The 18,768-nt window shown below is 41.4% G+C and overlaps 1 protein-coding gene across 1 annotated transcript in view; it reads left to right on the forward strand.

Moving 5' to 3' along the window:
- The window catches only part of LOC138246527 (uncharacterized), a 601,223-nt gene that overhangs the window by 436,587 nt on the left and 145,868 nt on the right, over window positions 1-18,768 (forward strand). The window contains exon 16 of the mRNA XM_069201183.1: window positions 4,952-5,022. Coding sequence (XP_069057284.1) covers window positions 4,952-5,022 — 71 coding nt within the window. The remainder of the gene's footprint in view (window positions 1-4,951; window positions 5,023-18,768) is intronic.

Genomic DNA, 18,768 nt, shown 5'->3' on the forward strand with positions numbered 1-18,768 from the left:
TAAATATTTCTGTTAACCAAGTCTAATAAATATTTTTAGCTTATAACTAGGTAGTTTACAAAAGCAGAGATAGGTGAAGGGCAGTTTGCACTGTGAGACACAATCAATAATTCACCATTTGGGAAGCCAAAGAAAATAATCTAATAAAATTTTTAAGTTTAAATGGTATTGTTAAAAATGACATTTAACCCAATTACAATTTCACTTTAGAATGTGTTTTTTTCAATGAACTTCTAAGGGTTTTCTAAGGTAAAATATAATCTTACTACAATACCTGTCTATAGCATCACTGGGCTGTGGCAGCAAGCCCTGCACCCAAACCACGGGGGCGGCAAACCCCCGTCTCACCCCCACACATGCATGGCCAGCCAAATAAAATTTCTCCTCATGATATAGAAGGGTGACATTTTAAATAATGACCCACGGTCATTGTATGGCTCAGGGAGGGGGGGCATTACCCTTATTTAATTTATCGACCCCCGGAGTTTTGGGTCCCCTCCCCTTTATTTTAAAAACCAGCCCTGGAGGATGTGATCCCCTGGGCCTTTTGGAGGGCTGAGAATGGAGCCACGCACCTGCCTCCCCCTAAAATATACCTTGTGTCTCGCTGTGGTCCACCCAAGGTTTTTTTATTTGTGGCCAAGTAAAAAAAGAACATTTTTGGCCCTAGTCAGTGTATCCACACCCTGCCCCCGATGTCATTATTTGTTTGTTTTATTTTAGAACTCGGGACTGAGTCCTGAGTCCTAAGATGGCTCCTACCACTTTCTATTTGAGGTGGCGGCAGCCAATTAGATCACAGGATGAGATCTGTTGGCTCCATGGACCCTCAATGGAGTGATATACACAAAGGATTGAACCTCAATTTTTCCAAAACTATTGAACAGAAGTTACACCAAATAACATAAAGGATTTTTTCAGGACCAAGAATTAGCTTTCTGCTAGATTTGGTGTAAATCTGTTCAGCAGTTTGAGCCTTATCAGTGTCTAAAGTTCCAAAGGAAAAATGAATGAGAAAAATAAGTTTTGGGACCCCTTTTTTTCTGGATCCCCACTTGATGGATCACCTGTAAACATGCCCAAACTAGTTGAAATGTAGCATCTTTTTGGGACGTTTTGTGGAGAGTAGTCAAACAGTGCCATAGGTATTAGCAAAATAAATGGCATTTCATATGGAAACTCAATCATGTAACCTCCACTGGGATATATATATATATATATATGTATATTTATACATATGTATATATCACCTAGTGGCAGCCGCATTAGGTAGTTATAGTTCCATGCACTGCTGATTACCCCAAATGACTCCAAATTATTGAAGAAGAAATTGTGCATGGCAGGGTCGCAAGTTAGAATTACTTTAGGGCGCGAGTTATAGTTACTTGACAGAACTCTAACTATAACTGCTGAATTTCTAGGCTTTTGTACAAGTAAATTCAGGACCAAACTATAACGTCCGTCTAACCTTTGTTTTTTTCAGTGACTATCTATATATATATTCACTGAAAAAAACAAAGTTTAGAGGAACATTATAGTTAGGGAATAGAATTTAAAAAATCATAGAAATTGAATTCAAAAACCAAAGTTGGAGGGACGTTTGAGTTAGGTTCTGAATTTACTCGTACAAAAGCAAAGAAATTCAGCAGTTATAGAGTTCTTTCAAGAAACTATAACACGCGCCTCGCCATTCACAGTTTTATCCTCAGTAGTTTCACTGCAAATATTGCAATGATATTATCAATGATGTTATTAAAGGTGTCATGAGTGTTGCAGAATGTGGGGTAATTAGCAGTGCATGGTGAGGGCACAAGTTATAGTTACCTTAGGGCACGATTTATAGTTACTTGAAATAACAGCTGCTAAGACTGCTGAATTTCTATGGTTTTGTGCAAGTAAATTCTGCTTTAAATAGCAGCTCCCTGCTTGCGGGAACAATGTTTTCATCTTTTTCCCTCTACGCTTATATGCGTGCAGGGAAACAGATGAAAACTCTTCTTTGTGCAAGCAGGAGCTGTTTGACAGATCCAGCTTGCAGAAAGTGTAGTTATGTTTGCTTTTCCATAGTGGGAGCTGTCTGCTCTCATGAAGCAAAAGCAAACACTTATCTCCCAAGAGTGGGCCCCTCAGCAGGTGTTAGTAAATGGCCCTGGGGGTTATGTCACCAGGACCATCTATGGCTCCACAAGGGGGGCCACACGGCTCCCTTCCATCATTTATTTTAGCCCCAGGAAGATGGTGGTCCCCGGGGCCAGGAGTCCGTGATGGACCCCCTTCATGAATTTATTTCAGCTCAGGGGATGTGGCAGCCCCTAGGGCCCGGGGGAGGGGTCTGTAAGCTCCCCCCAATAATTAACTATTCCTTGCCCTGGGTAGGTGGTGGTCTCCGGGGCTGTGGGGGTGTGGGGTCACGCATCCCCCCACACAAACTTCATCTTTCTATCCCCGGGGAGGTGGCAGTCCCTGGGGCCCAGGGTGGTCCAAAGAACCCCCCTTATATATATTTTTTTTACTTTGCCCCAGAGATGTGGTGGTCCCCAGGATGCGGGGGTTGCACGGCCCTCCCACATAATTTATAAGCAAAAGCCTGGGGACGTGGGGGTCCCTGTGGGCTTCAGTAAGCCCTTGGAGGGGGACTTGTGTGCCCCCCTCCTTAAAATAGTATGGCCCCATGGCCTGGCACCCGAGGGCAAAATAAAAAGTAAGCGCAGGACATTTCACTTGCTTTTTAAAAAAAATGTTTTCATTGCAGCAAAATTTGTAAATAGTTGCAATTTTCACCATTTTTTTTTTAAAGATGCTTTTGAAATTTCATAGGGATTTTTTAACAGCACTACAGCCCAAACGGAATTAACTAACCAGAAAGCATGCCTTTTGCGATTTTGTGTAAATACGTTCAGTAGTTTCAAGGTTCAAAATGATGTACACCTGGACAGCTGGGTACACAGGAGTTTGATGGGAATCCAGAGGGCACGCAACTTCAAATAGGAGAGCATTCTGATTGGTTCTGGAAACTTTTTTTCCTGTCAGCCACCTCACTCCCGCAAGAGGCGAGCCAGAACTTGAAGACCAATGTTGCGGATGCCATTACAGAACTTAGGAACGCCATTCCTGTGTCCTGGAAATGAAAGGTTTTCTGGGGCAGGGAAGTTTTCTTTTTGGGCTGTCTGGCGGGAGTTTCACAGGAGGTAGCACAGCACCATTGTTCCTGTGAGAGTCCCTTGGGATCAGGAAAAAAGTTGAAAAAAACGAGGGGGTAAGTTTGGATTAGGGGCTGGCCAGCTGCAAGGGTGTTGGGAGCAGGGCCTGGCCACAGGCCAGTACCTGCAGCCATCCGTATCCCACGAATGGCCTTTGGCCCCAGCAGCACAGAGGTTCTCACTTTGCCACCACAGTTGGAATCAGCCACCTGAAATCTTATTGTAAAGCATGCAGTGAGGATGTGCTATTATATATGGGATAAAGTTGTCCCTGCTTGGGACATTTTAAGGATATTGCAAGTTACCAAGGAGTTCCATGCCCATCTTGAGGCTCGAAGTACATATATATACTACAGCAAAAATAGGCCTCTAGGTAAGCTCTTTGTAACTAAATGAACTCAAACAATGAAATAAATATGAATGTAAAAAATGTTGAGACTGTCCAAGAGATGATTGTGTTTGTAGAATGTGACACAAATCACATACATAAATAATGGATAAGGATGATACTGGTCTCAAATGAATGAAAAATATATAGGATGTCCCTCCTTTTATAAGGCAGTATTTCCCCTGTGCATCACCCACACAATCCCTCCGCCTGAGAAGCTACATTTATTTTCTACACACACAAATATGCTGCTGACTAGACTGAGCCCACATCTGCAAGCAAGTCAGATCAGGGTACAATGCACATACTGCGTGCATCTTCTACAACACTGACTCAAACTAACCATTTTGTCTCACTAAGGATGGTAAAATGAACGAAGGTGACAACTATTGTTTTTCTACATTCATCTCTACGAATTTAGGTTGGGTGCTGGAATATGTTTTTCCTACCTGTGACACAAGGTAACAGATCAGCACGCATAGCCTGCTTTCCTTGACCTGCTTCTGAATGTATAGACACACACAATTGCACTAAAGCAGGCTTCCTTCAGCAAGGTGCCACAAAATGTTGTTATTACCAGCCTGAGACTGAGTGGCTTTGCCTAGTGTGGCAGAGGTATTTTGAAAGGCTGCAGACATATGATGAACTCATGAGTTCTGATTGGATTGGTTGAAAGAAAGCCAATCACACTGGCTGAAACAATTCTGATTGCTGCCTTTCAACCAATCAGAATAAATGTATGTGTTTATACACTTCGTATTGGCTATTAGACATCCAATTAAAATGGCCTTAGGCAAACTGCTCCTCGCAGCACCTTTTTGTAGTCCATATTCTGGCATGAAATCTTCCCTCGGTTTAATTTCTATGGTGAGTAGGTCTTGGCATATTTTGACAAAATATGCTCCACCGCTAGACTTATATAGGTCTGTTCCACTGTATTGGTTTTTCAGCAGATAATTTTTCAGAGGCAGAGATATGTTGTTATAGGAGAGCAAGCTACATAAACATTAACACTATTAATTCCTCATAGCTTTTTCAAATCGTTGATATTGTCATTCATTCTAACTGTTTTCAGTTAGCCATTTGCTGGTATAGCTCCTCAGTAAATACAGCATGGAACCCACACTCTATGATGTCTCTTGTAGGAACACTCTTGTAGGAACAACCATGTCACTTTGTATCCTGCCCTACTTACCCAAGTTTTTTAAACTCTACCAACTGTTGGTGCCAACCTTGTGAGACTCAACTGCTATCATCAATTAATTTCTCTCCATCACTGTCTGCCTTCATGCTCTGCTCACAATATACCACTGTTAAAGTTCTGTGCACTTAAGATATGAAAGACTGTCATTTTTCTACACAGGTTCATCCCCTTCACTGCCACAGTCACTACAGACGTCACAGTTGGCACAGACATTGCAGCAACCAGCCTTGGTAAGTCTGTTGTCATCCAGAATGTTGAAGCTAACCCAAGTGAAGTAAATTCATTAAAGCAGAGAAAGGCACTACCCTACCGGGTATGTTCCAAAGAAGCTTTTACATTTTTCTACTTTCCATGAAGAACAAATTGCTTACCTTTGGGGGGGGGCTTTTTCTTGTAGATAGGCAATCTAACTGAAGATGCCTTACCCAAGGGACCCCTTTCCTTCGCGAATCTAGACAAAAACATTTTTTATGCAACACATCTTGTTTTACTTTTAGGAAAATATTCTGCTTTTACTAAAAAAAAGATTGTTTTATTTAAAAGCAAGCACAATCATAGTGGTCTGCTGACCCCAGCAGACCACGATACATGTGACTCTATTCACCAGTAGTTGGCCTCAATTTACAACCTACCTCATGCATATTAATGAGGTGGCTTGGATTGCAACCCTTATATGAATTTGTATTTTGTGAAACAACCTACTAAGACATAGCTAGTTCACAAAATACCAAATTGCACCCACTTCTAACCAATCCATTGTAATAGATTCCTAATAAGAAATTTCAAATCATTATTTGAGGCAATTTACAATTTCTTATTAGAAATCTTTGTACATCAATCGCTTGGGCTTTGCATTGAAAGGCCATTTAAACTTGAAGAAAGGAGTGCAAGAGTGTACAGTGAGTGGAGTGAAGCAGAAGGAGGAGCAAGTGCTGTATAGATGTTTATAAGCAGCTGTCTTATGACACCAATACAGGTTTAAAACAAACTGTGTCAACCCAATAGACCTGTCTTTATTGTGCTAACACATGCACAATGAATCATGCACAAATGCTGACTGCATGTGTTAGCATATCACAGACACATCTATTGGTATGTCTGTGTGAGAGTTGCTTCTCTGTCTATGTGTCTCATTCCTCATTCCACTTCCTCAAGGCCGGGCATATGGGCTACTGGAGGTTTCCCACCCCAAGTGAAGTGCAGGAGCCTGTGCTACCACAGCCAGTTGCTTGTGACTTTGTGGCAAGGACTTCCTCTATGGGATTGGAGCATTTTATAAGGTGGATGTCTTGCTCACTGTTTCTGGGCATGCAGAAACAGTGGAGGCATACTGGCCAAGGATGCATGCTGTTTCTGGTGGCCCACTCTCCTAGCATCACACAGGGGACTATATCCCTGCTACAGGTGTGCTATGTACCTGGCAATTGGAGATTTCTACCTAGTGGACTGACAAAATGGCATGCATTGACTCAGTCAATAGACACTGCACAATTTCCTAAACAGATCCTTTTTGTAGAGTTGAGCAATGCCCCTTAGGTTTGTACAAAGGAGCCTTACACAATATAGGCATCTGCATTGATCATTGTGGGAATTACGTCTGAGGTTCAGCTCCTGTATGTAGAGAGAGTTTTTGTCTGATGGTCCATTGTTGCTCATTATTGACCTATTTCTTGAAAACTGTTGCTAATCCACACTGTTCCTAGAGACCATTGTCAATCCGAACCACATTTTCTAGAGACTACTCAAGATAACCATGTTTTTTTACAATCAGTTCTGCATGTAGTATGAGGAGGATTGCTGTTTACAGTGTGCTGGGCCAATCACTACATGGTCACTGCTGCTAATTTTAGTAATTTCAAGGCTTGTTAAGACAGCTTGAACTATCTGTCACAACTAACTTTAATATATACAGAAAATGTCTAGATTCAGCTCTGTCAGCTCTTGTACAGGCTGCTTCAGCTATCTGCTGTAGGTTAACACAATACTTAATATATAGAAAAGAGTTTGGTGACAAACTCAAAAACTACTCTCACATTGTAAACATCCATGCTGTTGGCTGACCCACAATGAAAAGGACATTTGGACTAAGGAATGGCTGAACAGCTTAAGCCTAAATAGGCCAATGAATCATGAGGGCTAGCTCAAAGTGCACTTTTTATAAAAAAAAATTGGCTCCAAATATGTTATTAATTTCCAAAAAACAACAAGAAAACAGTAAGAGAAGAAATAATGAGGAAATAAAAAACAAATAATATACCATACTGAAACATGGATTTCAAAAAATGTTTTGTTACAATGGGAGGGGAATGCCGCAGTGGTGAATTGTCATTTTCTCTGAGGCTCTAAAAATCCCACTTTGAAGGCTAGGATCAGCAACATTCTTAAGTTCCAACAAACATTCTGGTTATTCCTGCATGTGGGAGACTGCATCCTTCCACACTGCCCTACGGCGAATGACCAAAATATGGAATCAATATTGTGTGACATGAATATCATGTCAACAATATTGTGACTACCAAATATTGTGGAACAAAATATCTAAGGCAAGAATATCGTTTTTTTGTATTTAATATCGTTTTTAAGAATACTGTTATTTTTATTTAATGTATTAATATTGCTGTTATTATTATTAATTATTACTATGATAATACTAATACTAATAATAATAATAATAATAATAATAATAATAATAATAACAAAAGCAATAATAATGTATTGTTGTTATTATTATTATTATTAGTAGTAGTAGTAGTAGTAGTAGTAGTATTATTATTGTAATCATAATAATAATCATAATAATAATCATAATAATAATAATGATAATACTAATTTAATTCAATTAATTTTACACATTTTTTAGGATAGATTGTAATTCGAAATGTGTAGTTTTGTTTTTTCAATTTAATTAGTAATCGATGATGTAGTTGCGAGCTGTTGGATGTGATAGGGAATAAGCGGCCTTATTACGAGGCTGGCGTCCAAAGACATTAAGAGGTTGGCAGGAAGATCAGGATCAGTGATTCTAATGAGCTGACGGCAGTCCTGGTTGTAATCAGCCAGGGGGGGCGCTGAACTGAGCGCTGCCCTGCTGATTACAACCTTGTTCTCCTCCAGCCTTTTCATGGTGGTCTGACTACCATGAAAAGGCTGGCAGAGAACAAGTACAGGGGGCCACAGGAGGGCCCCCCTGCCCAGCATCCTTGAAATATGCACTATCTGCTGCGCAGTCGGTGTGTATTTCGAGGGTGCTGGTAGTCCTTAGCTGCAGCAGCATTGCCGCAAGCTCTATTATGAGCCAGCGACAAAGCTGTCGCACCTTTCATACTCAGCCCAATGGGAAAGCCATAATTAGGCCAGGGGGAAAGTCACCAGCACCTCGGCAACCTTTCCGTCAGGTGTTTGGCAGACGGGTGTTTCCGTCTGCCAAACCCATAATCAGCCACAAACTGTGAAGTTAATTACATAATACTTATTTTATTTTAATGTATTTTTTATTGTTAATTAAAAAATCCAATTGACTATTAATTGTTTAATAGTTATTTTATTTCTTTGAGCTTAATTTGGTAGTTTTAATTGTTATTTTAATTCTTCAATTAGGTCTATGTAATCCTTATGAACGTCACCACTTTTCCCAATGTTGCTTAGATTAGAATGGGAATAGTAAATCTAACCCCTCCAAAGTCCAAACACTTTCCCTCCTGTTGCTTAGACTGCATTGGGATTAGTAAATCTACACCTTCCAAAGTCCAACACTGTCCCTACTGTTGCAAAGACGGGTATGGGAATGAACCCCTCCAGAGATCAGCAGCACCATGTTTGTGATTCCTTTTCATAATGCAATAATTAGTTTTTTAAATGTAGTCTAGTTTCCCTAAAGAAAAACAAAATGCATTTAAAAGAAAAATTACACGTTTTACAAACGTGTTAAGACTAGCCAGTGTTCCCTAGGACCACTGCCTACTCTTAAAAAAACATGTTTTTGTCAACATTCACAAAGGGGAAGTGATCTCTTAGTGACCAATTTGCGAATAGGTTACCACTACGTTTGTGTAGTTGGTGAAACAGTAATGTTTTACAATCAGATTTTGCTTGCAAAACAGTGAAAAATCCCATTCCAAATCGCTATTCAGAAGGAATGCCCTAAAATGTAGTTGTAAATACAAAATGTAATTTGGTAACTTGTTAAAAAAATCATGATTTTTACATTGTACATACCAAAAGGCCATTTTACAGTAAGGAAATGGTCCAATACTGCAAATTGGACCCTTTGTGACTGTAAAAAAAGACTCAATAAATGTAGCCTTACGTTTTGGCATGTCCAGTTTCATGCAGGTCCGTCTGGAGGTAGAAGTGATGAAGGGGACCAACAATTGTTCTTTTTTCAATGTTCCACATGAAAAGGTTATCTGATAAATAATTGACAAAAGAGAAATATAGAAGCTACTGAATAAGATGCCAAAGGAAGAAGGAAAAAATAGATACATTAGAGTAATTATGTACATTCTCAGAGAATTCAAATAATGCATTTACAGGATCAGTGCTACGTAAAAGAATGTCATAATGCACAAACTGGCAACTTTATTTAATTATTGCATGGCTAACTGAGACATTTTTGCTAAAGAAAGTTTAAACAAATGGGGCACAGAAGGCAGTCTTCTCTAACTCTCCTTTCAAATGAGAAAAATTATGATTACATCTTTTATGAAAGACCATATTTTGGGAAGAATTGTATAATATAGATACAAATGTCATTCTAAAGCATTTATTGTGAGATATCAGCCAACATAACATTTTTAGCTTCTAAGCTAAAAGCAGAAAATAAATATTTAAGGAGTGACTCTTCTGATAATATATAAGAAGTTTGTAGTTTTGTCAAATGCAAATTGACCTTTGCTGAATTCTGATTATTCATTATTATATAATTTAGACAGGAAAGATTATAAGGCTAAAATTGTAAGTATATATTTTCAATATAGTATTTTGAGCACCATGATAATTTGAAAAATAAGAGAAATAATTATAGGAAAAACTCAATAGGCCTGTATGTTTACTTTTTGTTTTTACACATGGCAATTTTATGAATACATTTTCCAAGAGTTAAATTTTTTCTCCAGTGACAAAACTAAAAGATCGGATTTTTTTTAAAATACCTTTAAAAGAACTATAAATATTTTAAATTAAAAGAAGTTCTGGAGGATTTATGATTTTATAGGAATGCAGAAAGCAATAAGCAGTTTCATAACCCAACTTAGATTTTATGATGGTAAATATTTTTGTGTCATTTAAATTAAAACATTTTGGGCCCGATTATGAGTCTTGCAGTCCAAAGACTACCAGACTCGCACTGTAGATCAGACTGCCACAGCTGTGGCGGACCGATTGTCAAACTGCAAGATTGTCGGTCAGTGTCATCAAAAGACCTCCATCTCTGTCAGGATCTATGATCCCGACCACATGACGGTGGTCATGGTTGTAATCAGCCACCGCAGCACTGAAGTCAGCACCGCCATGCTGATTACTACCATGTTCTCCTCTAGCCTTTTCATGGCGGTTCAACTGCCATGAAAAGGCTCACGGAGAACAAGTGCAGGGGGCCAAGTGCAGGGGGCTACAAGGGGGCCCCTGCACTGTTGGAATGCTAAGGTGGCCCCATGTGCAACAGCATTGGACTCGGCTCCCCTCCACAGCACCATCAGAATTTGCACTGTCTGCAGACAGTGCGCATTCCATGTGTTTTAGGGGGGGAGGGGCCCTTGCGACAGCATTAGACCCTGCTCCATGTGGATCCAAGTCCAATGCTGCCACACGTTTTCCACTGGGTTGACTGGCGGAAACCTTGGCTTCTGCTGGCCAGCCCAGTAGAAAACCTGGAATGGGGTTGGTGGGGAGATGGCCAGCTCCACTGCGGTCTCCTCACCGAGGGTCCGGCGGTCGGGTTTTTCAGAGAGCTAAATTTGTAATCAGCCCCTTTATGTTATAAATACTTAAGAATTGTTAAGCATTGCTAGGCATTTTCTGATGCATTTGTCTATTAGAAATACTTGAAATATATAAGAACTTGTTTTTTTTACAGCATTTCAAACAAGACTTTAGTAATAGATGCACTTAACATGGGTAATCTCAATTACTCAATTTATTGAGACTAAGGGCTTCATTACGAGTCTGGCGGTTGGAGAAGCCAACCGCCGGACTAGCGGTGAGGAGACCGCCGTGGAGCTGGCGGTCTCCCCATCAGACCCATTACAAGGTTTCGACTGGGCTAACCAGCAGAAACCAGGGTTTCTGCCGGTCAACCCAGTGGAAAATGTGTGGCAGCATTGGACTGCCGGTCAGGTCAGTGGAAACAATGCGATTGCATTGTTCTCGGCTCCCACAGGGGTCCCCACAGCACCCTCATAATGAGCCCTGTCAGCAGAGCAGACAATGTACATTCTGACTGTGCTGGGTAAAGGGGCCCCTGCACTGCCCATGCCATAGGCTGTGGCCTCCAGCACTGGCTGTACACCAGCCTTTTCATTGCAGTCGCATCATGAAAAGGCACGTTGAAAGTGGGGTTGTAATCAGCCAGGCGGCATTGCGTTCAGCTACTACTTGGACTACCGTAACCCTGTTGAGAACAATGTTCCTGGTGGGAACAGCGGTCTCCTGGAGGGTCCGCCTGACAGGGTTGTAATTTGGTGGTCAGACCGCCACAGTTGATGCAGTCCAAAAGCCAGCCACGTGATAAGGCCCTAAGTCTATTGACTCTGAATGGTGGTGGGCTGAGTTGACTTAGTTGGTTCTGCCAGAAATTGAGCTTGTGATGTCAAGTTCATAGCCAGTGGCATCAAAGCAAACAACCCAACAAGAATTATGCCTCTTACCAAGCATATTCTCCGCTCCTCGGAAGAGCATATCACCACCATCCATAAGAAACTTTGCCAAAATCATTAGGTTGTCCTTGAGTGAACCCAGTCACTTTCATTCTTCCAGGTTAACAGCAAAAGGCTTGCAAAGCAATAGGAGTGATACAAGAGTAAGCTTAGAGACCTTCTTGAAAAATTCAGACTCAATGCCAACTTACCAATTTGAGATAGGAATCCTGGTGGACTGCACCCTGTGAACTACCTGCACATTCTGGCAGATTGATGTAAGTATTTCTTGTTAGTGAGTTATAGATCTCTTTTCTCCATGAACAGAAATACTCAAGAATAGGCCTAATCAAAATTTAAATTACACCGGTGTAATTCATGTAATTTCGGGAATGTCATGTTACGCTTTTTATCCGACATTCCAGAAATTTCACCTTTACGCCACATTGTGCAAGTATAGACCATTCACTTTCAAAATTACATTGAATGTTGCATTTCACAATAAAAATGTACTCCAAATGCACAGCAACAACAGAACTCGAAAGGTTGTTGTTCATGGTGCTCTTGTTTAAATACATCCATGAACCAAATGAACAAAATATTAAGAAGAACAGCAACATTGTAGCTAACCTTGTTAAGCACCAAAAAGGCCTACAAGGAGTTTCTAAACTGGCCTTTCACCTGCATACTTTATCAGAACAACAGAAGTGTTGTTCTGTGTTGAGAGGTTACAATGTCCCCAGCAAGCTAATGAGGCTAAGCTGGCTTTGAGGTGCCTGTTTGTTCTTTACAGCTATGCTTGCTGAAGACATGCCTTTCAATCTTCTCTGCCATTTACTTGTCTGTACCCAGCTTTAACATACTTTTCTGTTTATTTTGAAAAGAGATAATCTTGCATTGAATGATGTCAAATTCAAGAACCAACATACTATTCTTGTTGCACATTCACTTAATTCTACAAGGCATTATAACTCATGTGAATACATTTTTGAACATCCGATACACTATCAAACTATAACAAAGCAATGTGCATTATAAATGTGCAAACGCTACTTAATCTAACATTTTTTTATAAATAAAGAATATGCTTCCAAATAAATTAATGTATACAGTATATGAAATGCATTGGGTACATAAGCAGAAAATATGAAGAGTATGTCAGGGCCATCATGATATACTGACATAGCTAAAGATCATATACTACCTATCCTCTACTCAACCTAAAATAAAGATTTCAACTAATAGTCCTATATATGCAAGGACTAAGGGCCTGATTATGACTTTGGTGGTCCAACAAGCGGACTGCCAAAGCTGTGGGGAGGAGGCTGCCATCAAGCTGGTGGCCCCGTCATATCACAATGTTCCCACTGCGCTGACTGGTGGAAATGTCATATTACGATGTTTCTGCCAGTCATCCCGGTGGAAACAGTGTGGCGGCAATACCCTTGGCTCCCTTACGGAGCTGAAGCCACTGCTGTTGCACGGAGGGTGCTCCCACTACCCTAGGAATGCGCACTGTCTGCTACAGCAGACAGTGCGCATTCCTAGGGTGCTGGCCTGTGTTTACCAGCTGGATGCTGAGGGTGGGATTTGCTGCTTTTGTCTGAGCATATGGCATTAAGGCTTTAGAGGTCATACACAGGCAAATGTCAAATATGACAGTCATTGAGAAGATCAGGTGTTTGTGCCTAAAATTCTCAGAGCAATGAAATGATAAAATGTCTTCTGTGTTACTTTTGCAGCTTATATGAGAAATCTAAATGGTCATGCTCATTTTCTCTATTCTCTAAGACATCCCAAAGTGGTAAACTATGCTTAAAACATAACAATCAATAGAAGTGCCTACATTATGGGCCTCATTATGACTTTGCTGGTCTGACAATAAGACCACTGCTATTCCAGCCACCAAAAGACCGCCATGTTGGCAGCCATCTGACCACCATATTAAGAGTTACATAGCTCAGCCCGCCAATAAAACAGCCAGAATCCCAAAACTGCCAGGACACTGGAGGATGGAAAAAAAAGGCGGCCAGACCACCAGCACTGCCAGCCCGACAAAATTCAACTGATCTAAGTACGATGCACAAATCACAACAGCAGTTCTTCCATGGTGGAAAACCATTGGTGGTGTGAACCGCGGCGGTCTGAATTCACATCAGTCAGAACACTACACCACATTGGATAGTTCGAATACCCCACACCTGACATACATTCACACACCCAACACACCTACACACTGCACTACAAAACACCCCTACACAATCCTTTGCAACCAGAATGCACTAAAAGCCAGATACTAGCCAAAAATTAAAGAACTAGTAAAACAAACGATAGGCACCCCTACAAATTACACTCAGCACACCTCCCACATTTGCACAACATACACAACACACAATTCACAAAACCACACAATACACAATCATAACCCACTCACATCACAGCACCCACATCTCATCACAAGCATTATTCATCCTTTTATTCACTACTTCACCGTCTTTACCACCACTACCATGTCCCCATAAAAACACCCATGTTTCACTGATGATGAGTTGAGGGTCATGGTGGATGAAATTGTCAGGGTAGGACCATACCTATTTAGAGCACAGGTCCAGCAAATATCAACAGCCAGGAAAATGGAGTTGTGGCAATGGACAGTCAACAGGGTGAATGCAGTAGGCAGTTACCCACGCACAAGGGAGGAAATCCGGAAAAGGTGGAACGAACTCAGGGGAAAAGTATGTTCCATAGCAACCAGACACCAGCTGGCGGTCCTCAAGACTGGTGGTGAGCCCTCACCTCCTCCCCTACAGTTCACATCATGGGAGAAGAATGTCTCGGGCATCCAGCATCCTGAGGCCCTGACAGGAATTCCTGGGGGAGTGGAGTTAGGTAAGTCACAACAACATTCATGTCACCAAACAGTAATGTCTTGCATGGTCACTCATCACCTTTCCCCACCTCAATGACCAAACCACCCACCACCCCCTGTCCAAATCTCCAAATATCTCTCGCTGCCATGTCTCACGTCAAGTAAACTCACCTTGGGCCACAGTGGTTGGGAAGGGCATGTGAAGTCCTGAAAACTGACATCACTACAACTCCCAGTAGGCACTGTTTCAACACTAACAAAACCAGAACCTTGCATTACATTTTAAATGTCTTGCATGTGACTTTAACAATCAAAGTAATCAAACGGAATTTTCCACCATGTAACAGTCCACTGCAATGACAGCTCTGCACTGGTCCACTATCAGTACCATTACAAGCTAATCACAGCTACAGCTGCGCCCCATGCAAAACTGGACTTAGAGAAAACATCCCTTATAATGACATGTGCTCTCTTGGGGGCACACCTAAATGGGAAAACTGGACACACTTGTAGTACATCCAGACAGAGGGCCAGGGAAAATTGGAACACCAATTTTGTGTGCCTGCTCCGACACCATTGTGCATTGTTCAGCTTCAAGTTGGCTCAATGATGCTATACACCTTTTTTTAGAGATGTACGTTGTCATGTCTTCACTCAGACAGGCAATTGTGGTATTTACAGCCATTTAAACACCAGCATACTCCAAGAGCATGGAGCATGCTGAATGCAATTGCACATCTCTGTGTCCCACATTGCATTAACCTAGATTAAGCAGCATGTCATTGTCATGTCAGGGGGTTATGCAAAGGCGGTGTGTGCATCTAGCATAACATGTTTAGTTGTCTAATTTATACATCACTAGTTGCATTACTTGTACCAACTGTGTGTTTCACTTCTCCTACAGGTAACCTTGCCATCCCCAACATGGGGAGGATACCAGAGACAGACACTACCCTTTTGGATGAAGGCCCCAGTGAGGAAAACAGCCCTGCATGTCTGGACACTGAGGACGAAGCTGGCCCATCAGTGGTGTATTGTGTGTTTGTTCATACATTGACAATATACAACAGGTATAGGGAAGTGTGGGTACTTATGGTTGCTGTCATCCTCGTAGGCAAAGATTCTGTTGTCTTTGTGCGAGCAGGAGCAGCAGGATGATGTGTACTTCTGGTGCCATGGCGGCTTTTATGCAGTTTGTTTCCGCCTGGGTTTCCGTGATGGTGTGACCGCGGCAGAAACTCTGGCCAGCGGTAACAGTGTATCCACCGGCCTGCAGGTGCCTTTGTCATCTGTTGCGGTCTGACCGCAGGGGCGGTGCCAGCAGTGTTTTGGCTGTATTCTGTTGGGAATCCCGCCATGGCCATAATTTAGCGGCCTTATCCACCAGCCTGTTGGCGGTATGACTGCCAACATGGCAGTCTTGGGACCGCCAGACTCATAATGAAGCCATCTGTGCTTAAGCAATAGTTATTTGGTATATGTAGGGAAATTTTCCCTTGATGCATGTTTGATTCTATGGCTTTGATTTACTGCCATTATGTTATAATGGACAGTGGAAGTCTGCTGCTAGACACTTCCCTGAGCATGCGTTCATCACGCTACATATGGTTAACCTGAGTCCTTTTAATTGACATACCTGACTCTTACATGATGCCAGGGTGGCCTACCACAGACTTTGTACCCATATAATAATGGTTGGATGTCTCATGTGGATACTTCCACTAGTGACTTGAGAAATTATGCTAGTGCTGTCTAAATAGCCCTGACCTGCTGGAAGCCAGCACAACCAGAAGTAAACCATTTTAGACATGGGTGAATAGTGTGCACAAGTGCACCAAGCTAAAATATAAAATTCCATGTCTCTGTAGTAGTTAAATTCAAAAGTTTTATTTAGTGCATAAGCTTTGCTCAAAATTCCAAGTCACTTTCTCATACGTTAACTTAGGGAAGGGCAAGAGACATTTTCTTTGTGGCCTTACAAAACATGTTAAAAATGTAATATTTCAGTATTCAGTGAGCTGGATTATTAATAAATATGCAACACAAATGTTTTGTAGGAAGCTGTTTTCCTCTTCCTTTTTTGCCAGGCTCCCTCCCAGACACTGACAGTAATTTTATTTCAGTAGTTCTCCTGAAAGTGTATGCTATGGCTTCAAGACAAAAACAAAGTATCCATGGTAGCAGACTGGATACAGGCTGATCTCTGCTTGGAAGGCAGAGAAAGGGAGGTTAAATGTATATTCAGGCACTTGAAAAATAGAAAGAGGACTTGTGAATGTGACCATAGAGCATGAGCAGAGACTTCTGTTCCACCCTGGAATTTATTACCTTTTGCCTCCAGAAAAGCTCCTTGAAGCTAGGAGCAGGTTAATGTACAGGCATGTGAACTGGATGACTGTACAGTAACCTTCCAACCTGGGTTAGGCAGCAAAGCTGGCGGGAGACAGTGTTTTCTTGTTTGATGCAAGAGAAGCCTTTGCCCACTTTAGTAATACACATGAACTAACACTGAATTTACACTGCCATGTTTCATATGAATGGTTTTGGCATGTTCTTCAAAAATACATATTTCCTCTACACTTTATTCAAAATGTAATCTTGGTGATCCCAAGTCTTTTCACTAAAACTGTATTTAACTCTTGTAAATAATCTAGGATCTTGCAACACACAATTGAATTAATTTGTACATTATTTTCAATGTAAAAGGTCACACGGATTGCAGTATTTGGTTGCAGGTCAGATGCCATTAGAGAACATCTACTGAGGGGATAGCTTGGCAAGTGGTAAGAGTATGTCGAGAGAGTAGTATATTGAACTGACGATAAATTACTTTAAAAACCTTTGTAACTCGAGGAGAGATGGGAAAATCTTACATACATTTTCAAGTCATTCCAGAATCTAACGGTTTCAGGACAAAGGTGAAACACATTTGTCCTTTCCTGGTTGGTGTCTGAATCTCCAGAAGGGGTGATGCTGATATTCAACATTTCTTTTTGACGACTTGAGGCTGTAAGTTTATTTCTGAGATGGTTTAGTTTGCTGGTGTTAAAGGTTTTGTTGATAAATGTATGTTTTTCATTTCATGAGGGCTTGTATGATGCACTAGTATGGATCTGTGTAGTCTGTAATTCATTTGGGATGAATTTGGGGTTTCCATAGTGGTACATAACATGGATGAGGGGGAGCTTTAATGCATTCTAGAAGGCTTGGCTAATAACCACCTGCGCGTGCTTTCCTGGCTACAAGGGCTTTGAATGGAATTAGAACTTCAATGTATAAATTGTGAAAGATTTCATAAAGTGACAGCGTAGGTGAGAAAACCTTAGGGACCATATCTACTAGCAAGGATTGGATTAGGAATTGATGTACCCCAATGAAGAAGAACAAAAATACTGAGTTTGCTGGTTTATTTTAAGGTATCTGGCAGACATCCAAGATTGGAGGAGACTTAGGGCCCAATTACAAGTCTGTCAGTTTCCGTCAGTCAGCCCAGTGGGAAAATTGTGATGGGGCTGGCGGGGAGGTTGCCAGCACTGTGGCGACCCCCTCCTCAAGATTTTGGCAGACTGATGTTTCCATCCACCAAACTTGTTATCAGCCCCTCAGACAGGATCTGAGATTGTAAATGCTGTTTGCTGACAATATCATGAGAAAAAATGGGTGTCGGTATATTGATAGTTTGTCCAGACCTGAGTGGTAGGCAGAGTGCAAGGAAATATTGAAATGGGAATAGGGTCGGAACCTACTGGAATACTACAAGTGCTAGATCTTGAGATCTCCTTTTGGGTCAAATGGTGATGTGCAAATGGAAAGAGAACAACCACTGGAATGAGGTTGGTGTGATGAAATGTGCAAGGAGTGTCTAGTTGGGAGGGCCTGGTGATCAACAGTAGTGGAAAATGGTGGTAGGTCAAGAAGCACAAGGACACTGGGCCCCCTTTTATGGATGTTTCTCAGTGTGTAATAGATTACCAAGATGAATCAATCAATTACCTGGATTCACCAGTCAGGCTTCTGCTCCAGATATGCTGCATCTAGAGCAGATGTCTGGTGGATTCAATATTAGGAACCCAGCAATGTTGATTTGCGGCTCTAACAATGTTGGTGTTTCCAAACATGAGGCAAGAGGTTTAGATTGGGATAGAAAGGATATGACAAGTTTCCAGTGAAGCGAAGTTTGTCTTTCTTAAAAGTGAGATTCTGGCAATCTTCAGGAGCAGGAGAACAAGTCTCTGGGAGTAAAGTGTTGAATATCA

Source organism: Pleurodeles waltl, chromosome 7, assembly GCF_031143425.1.
Source record: "Pleurodeles waltl isolate 20211129_DDA chromosome 7, aPleWal1.hap1.20221129, whole genome shotgun sequence".
Taxonomy (NCBI): Eukaryota; Metazoa; Chordata; class Amphibia; order Caudata; family Salamandridae; genus Pleurodeles; species Pleurodeles waltl.